At 40.4% G+C, this 14,648-nt stretch overlaps 1 protein-coding gene across 1 annotated transcript in view; it reads left to right on the top strand.

Moving 5' to 3' along the window:
* LOC111157665 (E1A binding protein p300) overlaps positions 1 to 14,648 on the top strand; it is an 85,932-nt gene that overhangs the window by 32,723 nt on the left and 38,561 nt on the right. Inside the window, exons 6-10 of the mRNA XM_022519281.1 lie at positions 344 to 589; positions 8,328 to 8,421; positions 8,956 to 9,093; positions 11,311 to 11,428; positions 12,301 to 12,475. Of these exons, the coding sequence (XP_022374989.1) occupies positions 344 to 589; positions 8,328 to 8,421; positions 8,956 to 9,093; positions 11,311 to 11,428; positions 12,301 to 12,475 (771 nt within the window). The remainder of the gene's footprint in view (positions 1 to 343; positions 590 to 8,327; positions 8,422 to 8,955; positions 9,094 to 11,310; positions 11,429 to 12,300; positions 12,476 to 14,648) is intronic.

The raw sequence follows: 14,648 nt of genomic DNA, 5'->3' as shown, positions 1-14,648 counted from the left end.
GGTGCTGTTTCTCTCACATCACATTAGCAGAAATGATGCTCCCTGGTGTTGGTATTTGTGTGGCTCTGATCATTGATACACTGTTGGTGGGAGCACCAATACAGCCTATAGGGAGGCTTTGGAGTATTCTGGATTGAAAGTCTTTCGTGCCAGTGACCCTCTTTTGACCATTCAGTTCTGCATCTGGACATATTTTTCAGGGAAATAATGAAAAACAAGAGGCATGTGCTGAGATGTTTCATAATCACATAAAAATAATTTTATGTCTTTTAAATTCATGATGGGTTGGTCTGTTTTTCTTACATCTTTAACATTGTAATCCCATTTTCTTTGTCTTCTCTAGCAATTCTGACTGGAGCACCAGTTGGACTTGGAAATACTAGCTCTCTCGGGGTGGGTCAGCAGTCTACCCCCAGCCTAAGCACTGTTAGTCAGATTGATCCCAGCTCTATAGAAAGGGCCTATGCAGCTCTTGGGCTGCCCTATCAAGTAAATCAGATGCCGACACAGCCACAGGTGCAAGCAAAGAACCAGCAGAATCAGCAGTCTGGGCAGTCACCCCAAGGCATGCGGCCCATGAGCAACATGAGTAAGTTTGTGTTCTCCCTAGTGACAGATGTGATGTTGGTTATATGTAAATGCCATGTAAAATGCAGAATTACCTCCTTAGTTTTAGTCTATGTGTGTGTCTGTGTCTTCCTACTCTTAATTTTTTTTGTTACATGACTAATTGTTGAAGGTATTTTTATTTAAGTTTTTATTTATTTATTTGACAGAGCACAAGCCAGGGGGAGAATCATGACCTAAGCTGAAGGCAGACACTTAACTGACTGAACCACCCAGGCGCCCCCCATGATTAGTTCTTAAAGTAATTTTTTTAAAGATTGTAGTATAAAAGCCTCATTGCAGTCAGTATACCTGAGGCAACTGCTAGTGATTTATATCCTCTTTAATCCTTACGAGCATATGTGAACTTGGATTTCTAGAAGTGGGATCTTGTGTGTTATTCTATAATTATTTCTTTAATGCAGTTAGGACATCTTTCACTTTACTTACCCACTGTATCCTTTTTAACGGTTGAAGAGTAATTCATTGTACAGAATAATCTTTTACACATGGACATTTAGATTTCCTCCCCCTCCCCATCTTAAACCACACAAATTGTTGTGGGGGCACCTGGGTGGCTCAGTTGGTTAAGCATCTGCTGTTGGCTCAGGTCATGATCCCAGGGTCTGGGATCGAGGCATGCGTCACGCTCCCTGCTCAATGGGGAGCCTGCTTCTACCTCTCCTCCCTGCGTGAGTTCTCTCTCAATATCTTCTTTTGCTTTCTTAAAAAAAAAAAACAAAACAACCCACCTTAAAAAAAAAAAAGGAAAGGAAATTGTTGTATTTTGGTTTAAAATGTATAGAAATGAGTGTGGTTAGTTTGGGGGGGGTTGTTTTGTTTTTAAGATTTTATTTATTTGACACAGAGAAAGAGAGCACAAGTAGGCAGAGGGGCAGGCAGAGGGAGAAGGAGAAGCAGGCTCACCACTGAGCAGGGAGCCCGATGTGGGGCTCGATCCCAGGACCCTGAGCCGAAGGCAGTGGCTTAACTGACTGAGCCACCCAGGTGCCCGAATGTGGTTATTGTTAATACAGATGCCCATATTCTCACTGAAGTGGTGTGCCTTTTGAAATAGCTTATTGAATGTATGTGTTTACTTAACTTTTCCTATGATATGACTGAGAAGGAAGGGGAAAAGTGAGCAGTGTTCTAGTACCCTAATTTGGGGCAAATTGTTCACCTCTGTGTGTAGTCAAGTGAAGGAGGTTTGCATTTAGATTGTATCCCTTTGCTGTTATGCAGTTAACATCTAAGCCATTTTGTTTAAATAGTTAAATAAGTAAATCCACTGATGAGTCAGTGACTTTTAATACTTTGCCTCTTTATTCTAAAATTGTCCTTGGTGATGAGATCTTCTGTGACTAGAAAACTGTCTGGGGGCGTCTGGGTGGCGCAGTCAGTTTAGCATCCGACTCTTCATTTCGGCCCAGGTCATGGTATCAGGGTGCTTGGACGGAACTCCATAGTTAGGCTTTGTGCTCAGTGCAGAGTCTGCTTGGGATTGTTTCTCCCTGTCCGTCTGCCCCTCTCACTTGTGCTGTGGTCTGTCTCTCCCCTTAAAATAAATCTTAACAACAACAAAAAAGGTCTGGTTCTGTATAATCCACCATATTTTTTCCTGTGAAGTCCATTGTCATCCTTCTGTTAATATTTGTTTTTTTTGTTTTTTGTTTTTTTAAATATTTTATTTATTTATCTGACAGAGATCACAGGTAGGCAGAGAGGCAGGCAGAGAGAGAGGAAGGGAAGCAGGCTCCCTGCTGGGCAGAGAGCCCGACGCAGGGCTCTATCCCAGGACCCTGGGACTACGACCCGAGCCGAAGGCAGAGGCCTCAACCCACTGAGCCACCCAGGCACCCCCTTCTGTTAATATTTGTAATAAGCTTTATTTCTGCCCATTACTGCCCAATTCTAAATGAGGAAACAAAATTGGGCACACTACTCTTACAAAAATGTAATCTTACTGATTTTTGTGCTTTTTAACTCAAATATACATCATTCCTTGATGAGCATTGCTAACTTATTAAATAATTATTGAGGGTCTAGTTTAAAAAACTAGACCAGAAAAAAAAAAAAACAAAACAAAAAAAGAAACTGGGGTAAAGAACTAACTAATCCTGCCTTTTTGTGCTCATTTTCTTTTCTTTTCTTTTTTAAGATGTATTTTATTTATTTGACAGAGAGACATTCAAAATCATTTGAAAGTTAGCTTCTTGAGATTTCTTTTTCCCTTTTCTCAGTGTCTATATTTTAGGATTGAAGATTAAGTTTCCATCTCTTTCCTGTTGCTTCAGTTATTATTGGTGCCATATTAGTAATAATCATCATGAGCTAAAACTTCTAGAATACCTCATTTCTTTCTTTTGTGTTCAATCCCATCTTAAAAGCTGGTGTGAAAACAAACTCCTCTTTTTGGCATGTTACATCCTCATGGTTTCTATCTATTAGGCCCAAGCCAGATGGGCAAAGGCTTATATATGAAGTGTTATTTCTTTTATACCAAAGCCCTTTTATTTTTTTTTAAATTTTTTTCAGTGTTCTAAGATTCATTGTTTATGCACCACACCCAGTGTCAAAGCGCTTTTAAAAGTAAATAGTCCTGCACCTGGGTGGCTCAGTTGGTTAAGCCACTGCCTTCAGCTCAGGTCATAATCCTAGAGTCCTGGGATCGAGTCCTACATCAGGCTCCCAGTTCCACGGGGAGTCTGCTTCTCCCTCTGACCTTCTCCCTTCTCATGTTCTCTCTCACTGTCTCTCTCTCTCTCAAATAAATAAATAAAATCTTAAAAAAAAAAAAAAGAAGAAGAAGAAGCGAGTTGTAAAAGTAAATAGTCCTGGGGCGCCTGGGTGGCTCAGTGGGTTAAGCCTTAGGCTCAGGTCATGATCTCAGGGTCCTGGGATCGAGGCCTGCATCGGGCTCTCTGTTTAGCAGGGAGCCTGCTTCTCCCTCTCCCCCGCCTGCTGCTCTTCCTACTTGGTGATCTCTCTCTCTCTGTCAAATAAATAAATAAAATCTTAAAAAAAAGGTAAATAGTCCTATGTGTTTATGTTGAAGGGTGCCCCTCTCTTTTTATTTTCTTTCTTTCTTTCTTTTTTTTTTTAAGATTTTATTTATTTGACAGAGAGATCACAAGTAGAGAGAGAGGAGGAAGCAGGCTCCCTGCCTAGCAGAGAGCCTGATGTGGGACTCGATCCCAGGACCCTTAGATCATGACCCGAGCTGAAGGCAGAGGCTTAACCCACTGAGCCACCCAGGCAGCCCTCTTTTCATTTTCTTTTTATGAGTTCTCTAAAACTTAGATAATAAAAGAAATGCATCTCAAAATGGAATCCCCCTGACTAGGGCATGTAATGTTCTCCACAGTCTTAACCTTTTTCTTTTCTTGAGAGAGGTAGGGAAAGAATCTCAAGAAGGCTCCATGCTGGGTGTGAGGGAGAGTTCAGTCTTGGAACCTTAGCAGAAATCAAGAGTCCGACGCTTAAGCAACTGAGCCACACAGGCACCCCTCTCTGCAGTCCTTTTTTTTTTTTTTTTTTTTTTTTTAAGATTTTATATATTTATTTGACAGAGACAGCAAGAGAGGGAACACAGGGGGAGTGGGAGAGGAAGAAGCAGGCCCCTTGCTGAGCAGGGAACCCAATGCAGGGCTCGATCCCAGGACCCCAGTATCATGACCTGAGCTAAAGGAGAGGCTTAACAACTGAACCTCCCAGGCGCATCCCCATCCCCTACTGTCTTTTTTTTTTTATTATTAAGATTTTATTTTATTTATGTTTTTTTTAAAGATTTTATTTATTTATTTGACAGAGACCACAAATATGCAGAGAGGCAGGCAGAGAGAGAGAGGAGGAAGCAGGCTCCCTGCTGAGCAGAGAGCCCGATGCGGGGCTTGATCCCAGGACCCTGAGATCAGGGCCTGAGCCTAAGACAGAGACTTAACCCACTGAGCCACCCAGGCGCCCCTAAGATTTTATTTTTATTTATTTATTTGACAGGCAAAGATGACAAGTAGGCATAGAGGCAGGCGGAGGGGGTGGAGAAGCAGGCTCCCCGCTGAGCAGAGAGTCCGATGTGGGGCTCGATCCCAGGACCCTGGGATCATGACCTGAGCCGAAAGCAGAGGCTTTAATCCACTGAGCCACCCAGGCGCCCCACCTTTTACCTAGATTTCTTTGTTCTCAGCATTTTTGCCACATTTGCTTTGTTTCTGTGTATTCTTGAGCTGTCCTGACATTGGACTGCTGTTTCAGCATGTTTCCTAATAAAAAGGATATTCTTCTCCGTAACCACAACACTATTGTCATGTGTACAAAATCTAACGTTTGTTAATAATGTCATCTAATGTACAGTCTATATTTTAATTTTTCCAGTTGTCCCCCAGAGTCATTCGGGGTTTTTTTTTGTTTGTTTTTTGAGCCACCAAGGCACCCCAAAAAGGTGGATTTTATTTATTTATTTTTTTAGTGTTTTACTTTTTGATTAACATATAACGTATTTTCAGCCCCAGGGGTACAGGTCTGTGAACCGCCAGGTTTATACACTTCATAGCACTCACCATAGCACATACCCTCCCCAATGTCCATAACCCCACCAAGTCATTCGGGTTTTTACATTCAGTTTGTTATGTGCCATGTGTTTCTCTTAATCTAGAAGTCATCTCCCCTCTCTTTATTCATCACACATTGACTTTTGATGATCACTGTAGATTGTCCTATAATTTATAATAGTCTGATTGTTTCCTTGTAATTAGATCCAGATTAAACATTCTTGGTATGAATATGTCATGTATAGTGGTGTGTACGTGGTCAGATTTTAATAATTTCATCATAAAAATGTCTTGAGACTCTTTATTTGCCTTTATAGTATCTCTATTCTCTTTATTACTGACCTTCAAATTATTGGTTAGCTATCTTTCCGCTATTTAATGGAAATTCTGGAGCTGTTACTGTTAAGAACTCCTGGGTTTTGTTTTGTGCTCTCTTCTAAAGGTCTTCTGTGTCACCTATTTCTCAGATACAAGTGCCAGTTTAGACTATTGGAGTTTGAGAAAAAGTAGTATTTGTGTTTATGGGTCTATGTCGTACCATCGTTCCCTGAGGTTTATAGTCTTGGGTAGGAAGAAGCACCTAAGCAGGACTTTATACTAGTGCTTTTGAGCAGACTAAGATCCTCCAAAATGACTCGGGACTACAGGTGTTTCTCCTCCTGTGGCTCAACCGGCTGTAATGCTGGAGCATTCTCAGTTATAAATTTCAGGTTCCTTTGATTGATGGGGACATTTAAGTAAATGAGAAACAACATTCATTCAGATGTGCTGTGTGCTAGGGAAAAAAATAATGTGAAAGGGGCATGGCCCCTATTTTGAAACATTTCTAGTTTGGATAGGCAAGGAAGCAATTAAGCAGACAAAAATTACAAGATCTCTGTTAATACATATCCAGTTATAGAAATTCTGTAGCCAGAAGGTGGACTCCCTTCTGGAGCCCTAAATTAGAGCTTTTTTGTATAAGACTCCTTGACCATATTTGACCACATTCTTATAGTTCTTTCTGAGTTCCCTTTCTCTGTAAAGGTTAGTATGGGATTCTTCCTAGGGCTTAGAAAACAAAAATATATTCTCTTATTTGTAGAGGGGAAGAAAGGTCAAAGAAAGGGAGAGGGGGAAAGAATCTTAAGCAGGCTCCATGCCCAGTATGGACCTAGATCACACTACCCTGAAATCATGACCTAAGCCAATATCAAGAGTCAGATGCAAGGCACTTGGGTGACTGACTCAGTTGGCTAAGTGTCTGCCTTGCCTTGGGTTTGGGTCGTGATCTCCGGGTTCTAGGATTGGCCCGCGTCAGGCTCTCTGCTGCTCCCCCATTCGTGTGTACTCTCTCTCTCTCTCTCTGTGTCAAATAAATAAAATCTTTAAAAAAAAAAAAAAAAAGTTGGACCCTTAACTGACTGAGCCACCCAGGTGCCCCAACAAAAATATATCCTTAATGATTTTTAGGTGTTGTGATTCCTTCCTTCCCCTTCTGACTTCATCTCTGGCAGTGCCAGTATTGTTTGACTTCTTCATTTTTGTATTCTCAAGTGAATGTTCGCTCTTGGGATTTTTTTTTTAACCTCCTCTCAGGATCTTAAATATTAACCTATATAAGGGTATTCCTTCTCAAGTTATGATTGAGCTATAATTTGGGAGTCAGGGCTGAGTATTAAATGGACCTGGGGATTCATAGAGAATGTTTTGCTATGTTTTCGTGTGCCGTTAGAAGACAGTAAGCAAATGCGTGGAGGGTCATCACTTTTTCTTGTACCCCTTCATGCTGCTGCCATTGATAAAGCAAATCAATATTATGGGTACCTAATTTCTCTAAAAAGGAGCGTTTAGGGGCGCCTGGGTGGCTCAGTGGGTTAAAGCCTCTGCCTTCGGCTCAGGACGTTGATCCCGGGGTCCTGGGATCGAGCCTCGCATTGGGCTCTCTGCTTGGTGGGGAGCCTGCTTCCCTTCCTCTCTCTCTGCCTTTCTGCCTGCTTGTGATCTCTGTCTGTCAAATAAATAAATTTTTTTTTAAAAAGTGTTTACACACATGGGGCGCCTGGGTGGCTCAGTGGGTTAAGCCGCTGCCTTCGCCTCAGGTCATGATCTCAGAGTCCTGGGATCGAGCCCCGCATCGGGCTCTCTGCTCGGCAGGGAGCCTGCTTCCTCCTCTCTCTGCCTGCCTCTCTGCCTGCTTGTGATCTCTCTGTCAAATAAATAAATAAAATCTTTAAAAAAAAAAAAAGTGTTTACACATGGAGTATTTACACAGACAAATACTGAATTACGAATAGTACAATTCTGTTTTAAAAGATGACTTCCAGCAACTACATTTCAGAGCTGGGCCGATGTCAGAAGCAAATTTCTGCCTAAGTATTTAGGAAGCATGGAGAAGGAAAACACCAGCATTTTTCTTCATTAAATGTTATTTACAGGTCTGGCCAATTATTCCCGTTATAGTGGGAAGTTTTGTTTCCTTGTTTTTAACTAAAATATCTTGAGGTGTATTGATAGAATTGTAAAACTTGTAGGGTTTTTTGGTTTTCGCTTTTACCACATGAAAATCTTGTTTGTGTGTGAATATTGCTTTTAAAGAAATGAGCTATTAATTAAAATTGCCAATTGAAGAGGTAAATATATACACATAGAACTATTCAGGTCAGTTTTTGAAGGAGTATTCAAATGTTTAACCAAAAGACCATCTTTCGTTTCCCCCTCTCCAGTGATCATCACACTTAGGTTCCTTACATCCTTACATAAGTTGTGCTTATGAAAATATATGCATATGTAGTTGTTACCTACACAGTTTTGGTTCTGATTTTTTTTTTTTGCTTTTAATGTCATTTTACCCAGTGTCTGTCCATACATGTATGAGTACACCTATAAGACAACATACCAGAAATAGAAATACCAAGTCAAAGAGTGTGTGTGGATTTTTTAATTTGTCAGCATTTGCCAAAGGGCCCTAGTATTTTTTTTTTTTCCTGGTTTGTCATTTGTCTCTTTGCTTATGGTGATTATTTTATTTATTACTCAAGTTTCTAAATGTCCTATGGCTTCTGGGTTTTGGGTCTTTGAAAGGACAGAAATTTCTTGTGATATATTCTAGTACTTTTATAGCATTTCTTTCTTTTGTTTTTTTTGTTAACTGATATTTAAAATAATTTTTTTTTGTTTGTCTTGACTTAGGTGCTAGTCCTATGGGAGTAAATGGAGGTGTAGGGGTTCAGACGCCGAATCTTCTCTCTGACTCAATGTTGCATTCAGCCATAAATTCTCAAAAGTAAGTTTTTTCTTGGTGGGCGCCCTGTGTTTTAAGCACTTGTTAGATTTCTTTGTTTTTTGTTTCCTTGATTTGAAGCTATCCTTGATGAATGAAGGCAAATATTGTATTTGAGTCTATGCTTTTGGGTTTCTACAATATTATTTGAAGTTATATCAATTATCTGGGGTAAACTGGATATAGTAAGAAGTTGCAAGTATGCAGCTGCTTTAAAAATGAGCTTACTCTGTCCCAGAGGTAAGAATTAATCTATTACCCAGTGATTCCCTGGGATAAGTTGTGTCAAAGTAACAGTTTAGTCTTAACAACATAACACCTAAGTCTTCTAAACCTAAGACTTCATCCCCCCCTCCAGAGGATCAGGTGTTGTGAGTTAACTTTGCCTCACAAACACATACTGTTTCTCTCAGATTTCTTTATTTAAAGACTTGTCATAGTGTGTTGGACCATTTGTACTCATCACTGTCCCCTCTAAATGAAATCTTCTTTCTCCTACGTTCTTCACTAAAACTATGTCACAATTCCATTTTAAAGCCCAATGATGAGTGAAAATGCCAGTGTGGCCTCCCTGGGTCCTATGCCAACAGCAGCTCAACCATCCAATACTGGAATTCGGAAACAATGGCATGAAGATATTACTCAGGATCTTCGAAATCATCTTGTTCACAAACTGTATGTCTTATTCGTAAAGACTGAGCATGTCTTATTTATAAAGAGTTACCATGTCAACATGCTTCCAATTCTGCCAGGCACTTAACCACAAGAGGGGTATTATTGATTTTTTTGTAGCCTGGCTGTTGCCGCTAATGCTTCTGCTCCTGTGGCTTTCTTGCTTCCTGTTCTCTGCTTCTCAGCCTTTTCTACTTAGTGATTTTTTTTTCTTAAATTATTTATTTATTTATTTGACAGAGAGAGAGAGAGAGATCACAAGTAGGCAGAGAGGCAGGCAGAGAGAGAAGGGGGAAGCAGGCTCCCTGCTGAGTGGGGAGCCCAATGTGGGGCTTGATCCCAGGACCCTGGAACCATGACCCAAGCCGAAGGCAGAGGCTTAACCCACTGAGCCACCCAGGTGCCCCCCTAGTGATGGTTTTTAGTATATTAGCTAAAAATTACTGTCCCTGCCTTTGCAAATTTCAAATTTTAGAAGCAAAACCATGTCTCAGTGCATTAGAGTATGGTAGTGGTAACACTGTTTTCTTGTATCCCTAATAAAGCTCTTAAGATGTTGAATGGTGGCAGCTCTGTGTGGTCTTCTGGACCTCCAAAAATGCATGTCAGCGGTTCGTGAGATATCTCTGCACTGTTCGTTGTGGAGTTGATAAATACCAGGCATTTAGCTTCTTTAAAGAAGCTTCGCTACTTCTTGTCAGTGGAAAGAGGGGAAGGAATAGAGAGCATTAAAATATAGTGTGCCTAATATCATAAAAGTAGAGTTTGGACTTCACTCACTACAGAGCTTACACTGTGAGTGATGTCCAGCATTTTTTTCTCTGAGAAAGCAGTCTTTTTTTCATTTCTCCTCCACTTAATAGAAGGGTTTCCTTCATTCCATCCATATTTTTTACTGGTTTAGAGCCCATGTGTCCTCTTTTTTTATCTAAACTTATTTTATCTTACATTAGCCTACCAAGTATATTTTATGTTTCATTTAGGAATTCAGAAATTCCTATTAGTGGAATTTGACAACAAGGAGAAAACTCCCAAGATTTTAACAAAATGAGTTAAAAAAGAACGAAATGGACTTATTTTGTGATATTCAAATTGTGTAACTATCGTTATCTCATATCAGGTAATAGATTATTTGGGATTGATCATCTGGCTTGCCATTAAGAGTATTATATGCTTATGAATTTGTTACCAACTCAAATATTCTTCTAAACTTCCATTTCTTTCTTTTCCATTTAGTTTTTCCAAATCTTGCACAACTGAATGTGAGATACCCAAATAATAAAATGAATGACTGGAGGGGCACCTGGGTGGCCCAATTGTTAAGGGCCTGCCTTCAGCTCAGGTCATGATCCCAGGGTCCTGAGATTGAGCTCCTCATCTGGCTCTGGAAGCCTGCTTCTCCCTCTCATACTCCCTCTGCTTGTGTTCCCTCTCTCGCAGTGTCTCTCTGTCAAATAAATAAGTCCTTTAAAAAAAAAAAAAAAAATTAATGACTGGAAATATATTTGTCAGATCTTCAGGAACACCAGTGCCAAGCGTTTTGTAGGGAATTGTTAGAAAGAAAAAGACTTTGAATTGGGTGGAATCATTATGCATCTCTGCCCCTTCCACTTCAAGTTTTTTATCTTACAAGATTTTGTAGTGATTATTAGGTTATATTTATTTAGTTTTTGAGGGAGAGAGAGACTCCTTAAGCAGCTTCCATGCTCAGAGCGTGGAGCCCGATGTGGGTCTCGATCCTGTGTCCCTGAGATCATGACCTGATCAAGAGTCGGATGCTTAATTTGACTCAGCCACCCAGGTGCCCCATTAGGTTTTAGTTTACTAAGCTGAACAAATTGAGGAGAATAGAAGGGTCTGAAGGCAGTTGGTTCTTGACACTATGACAAAGGTCAGCTTTTCCTCGCTAACTTTATGCAAATAGCATGGTATAATTTTTTTGGTCCTATGTTAGAGTGACCGGGGCCAGAGGGGATTTTTGCAGTGTCATTTCTTACATTCTGATCGGGGAAACCTTTTGTTTACCTCAGAGACCATTTCATTTGGGCCGGTATTATTTCCAATTTGAGTACATCCCACCCCTTTTTATTTTACTTAATAGGCACATGGTATAAAAATGAGAAAATAACTAATGAGGAAAAAGTTCAAAGTATTGTACATTTCGGTGATGAGAATGAGAAGCTGACATGGTATAATAATGGTAGAATTTTCTCTTCCTAGTGTTCAAGCCATATTTCCTACTCCGGATCCTGCTGCTTTAAAAGACCGACGGATGGAAAACTTAGTTGCATACGCCCGGAAAGTGGAAGGGGACATGTATGAATCTGCAAATAATCGAGTGAGCATCTGTTTTTCTATATAAAGTCAGAAATGGACCTGTTCTACTTGTGTATTCTTCTTTGTAACATACACAAATAACAGTGTACCTCAGAGGATACCCTTTAGCTATCCTATCTTACTCTCCCTGTGCACAGTCAAGATAACAAAGCAATTTTCTTAAAGCGTATGTCATCAAGAATCTTACATTTTTCCTCTTTGTAGTATAGTGCACTTGTGTGGCACTTTATCTGGGTTGTCCTTCTGTCAGCTTACAAAGTGGTTGAGCTGTTACCAGCTCTGTGCTGTGTTCACGGGAGTATGGTGAATCAGCTGCTTCGTGTGTTCATCTCAAGTAGCAGTCCCGTTTCTCTGCATCATGTGAACTTTGTTCTCTAAATTGGCAGTTTTTCAGAATACAGCATGCTCGTTCCACGGATGCAGATTGCCAGCATGTGTTCTGTAGACCTGCGTAATGAGAGGTCACGCTCTACTCTGCAGGTTCATAATAAAGCTGCTTTTCACGTGATGATTTCAAACATGAACTCACACCCAGAATGATCGAGGAAAGTGGATTAGGTGGTGCTTATCAGAGGGGAGGGGTGTGCAATGGGGGAGACAGTTGATGGGGATTCAGGAGTGCACTTGCGATGAGCACCGGGTGGCATATGAAGTGTCGCGTCACTGTATTGTACACCTGAAACTAATATTAAACGGTATGCTAACTAACTGAAATTAAAATAAAAACTTGAAAATAGTTTAGATTTTTCCCCTTTGGGTTTCTGCTTCCCTCTTTAAATGAAGCGAATATCTGTTCTTTATTCATTTTTTCTGTTACCTAATGGGAGTTCCCCTTTCTTCCTTATCTCTGTTTTATTTCCAACATTCACAAAGGCGGAGTACTACCACCTGCTCGCTGAGAAGATTTATAAGATCCAGAAAGAACTAGAAGAAAAACGAAGGACTAGACTACAGAAACAAAACATGCTGCCTAGTGCCGCAGGCATGGTGCCGGTTTCTATGAATCCGGGGCCCAATATGGGACAGCCACAACCAGGAATGACTACCAGTAAGTGCTTTTTGTACAGTTATTTTGGGGAGAAATTGGTAATAAAATGGTTTCTAACCAAAGTCATTAATTTTCATTGCTTGTGTACCTATTCTAGAGTTTCTGAACCACCCCTTTCTTTGCAAAGAAATTAATTCATCCCTTAGTAAAAGAAGTAACTGAATAGTATATTTAAGATTTCTGGTGATAGGGGCGCCTGGATGGCTCAGTGGGTTAGAGCCTCTGCCTTCGGTTCAGGTCATGGTCTCAGGGTCCTGGGATCAAGCCCCGTGTCGGGCTCTCCGCTCAGCAGGGAGCCTGCTTCCTCCTCTCTCCCTGCCTGCCTCTCTGCCTACTTGTGCTCCCTATCAAATAAATAAATAAAATCTTAAAAAAAAAAAAAAAAGATTTCTGGTGATAGTAAGTACTTAACAAGTCTTGATAGAAGCCCAGGATACTCTTCTCTCAAAGCGACACCTAGAAAATGATAGTCTACAGGTTTGTACTGACTTGAATTTGGTAGGCATCCAATAAATGTAGGCCGAGCAGGTTCAAAGTCCCCACCAGCCTTCATACATCCTAAACACGAAATAAATGTTACTTAACATTGTCACACTTTCTTCTTGACACAATATGTTTGAGGGCTAAGAACTATTTTTTTTTAATTTTTAATTTTTTTTTTTTTAATAAGAGTTTAAAATTCATCTTGATAGTTTTGGTATTCTGGTTATAAGAGCCTTCTCAACCTAATCAATTAACCAGATATCCAAGAGTGTTATACATTCCCTTATTCATTCACTGACTTATTACTAGATTTCAAGCAGTGAAATGAGTTTTATACACATGGTGAAGAACAACACAGGCTAGTTTGAATGCTGGGAGAAAGGCTGTGAGAGGGTCAAGCTTGTATTGCTTGAGTCAGGGAACTCTGACTACCTGTAGACGTGCCATCTGAGCCAGCAAACACCAGCTCATATGTCAGGATTTTAGGTGGGCTGAGAAGTTCATCTCCCTCAGGCCTTGAAGTAGTAAAGTGGTGAATTCCTGGTTGCCACTGGCCTTTAACGGGCACATTTGTTAAATGCAGTGTGCTGGATACATGTTCTCCTAGGGCCATGGTGTGAGAAGAGTTGAGAAGAGCAACAGTGTTTCTGGCAGAGGAAGAGTATACATAAAGGTCCACTGGCAAAGGAAAAGCAGCAGTTTTTTGTCTTTGGTTTTTTAAGATTTATTTGAAAGACAGCCCAAGCAAGAGAGAGGGGTAGAGAGAGAAGCAGATAAGCATGCCTCCCCCACTAACACCACACCCCCCACCCCCCACTCCCCCCCTCCACCCGCCCCCGAGTGGGAAGCCGGATGAGGGGCTCTATCCCAGGATCCTGGGATCATGACCTGAGCCGAAGCCAGATGCTTAACTAACTGACCCTTCCAGACACCCAAGCAGCTGGGGTTTTTTTGTTGTTGTTCTCCTCCCTACCTCCGAGGAGTAGATAGGAAGGAGAACAAATTCCATCAAGACTGGAATTGAGTAAACTAATTAGGTGCTGATGTTCTAAACCAGGATTAGGTGTAGAGACAAGTGGGCCAACCTGAGATACTTGAGTGTGTCAGAGTTTTCTGAAGTTCTTTAGATATTTGAGCCAAGTCTAAAGTCTGCAGATACTAAATTGTGGTCTTCACAGTAGAGGGAAAGCAGTATGGTATATTGATGCAGACAGCAACATACGTTAATGGAACTGAATAGCCTCTAAGTATATGTTGACCTTTAGCCTGTATACTAAATCTGGCATTTTGTAGAATGAGATCCCTGCCTTACCCCATATGCAGATTAATTATAGAAGAATCAAAAGTTTTAAATTTAAAAAAATTAAAAGTAGTACATAGAATGTTTTGAAGAAAATATAAAATGAAATGAGAAACGTCTTTAGATACTACCTAGAAGTTTTGAAGGGAAAAATGACAACAGAAGATACCATAAACAATTTTTAATATTAAAGGTGCTAACTTCCTTAGTGTAGGACTCGGGGAAAAAGATGAAACATGGGAAAAGAAAATGAAAGAACAAGTAAAATCAATGTGACCTTTTTGGGGTCTTTAAAGGTTAAAGTGGATATTGAAGACTGTACAGTAACATGGCTCTGGATTACGCTATCGGTGAAAATTGAAGTGTTTTTTTCATTCCCTTAAATCCAGT

The sequence above is a fragment of the Enhydra lutris genome, unplaced genomic scaffold (assembly GCF_002288905.1).
Source record: "Enhydra lutris kenyoni isolate GAN:26980312 unplaced genomic scaffold, ASM228890v2 scaffoldscaffold55, whole genome shotgun sequence".
Lineage (NCBI taxonomy): Eukaryota > Metazoa > Chordata > Mammalia > Carnivora > Mustelidae > Enhydra > Enhydra lutris.
The sequence above is the reverse complement of the archived record's forward strand: the minus strand, read 5'-3'. Positions and strand labels throughout refer to the sequence as shown.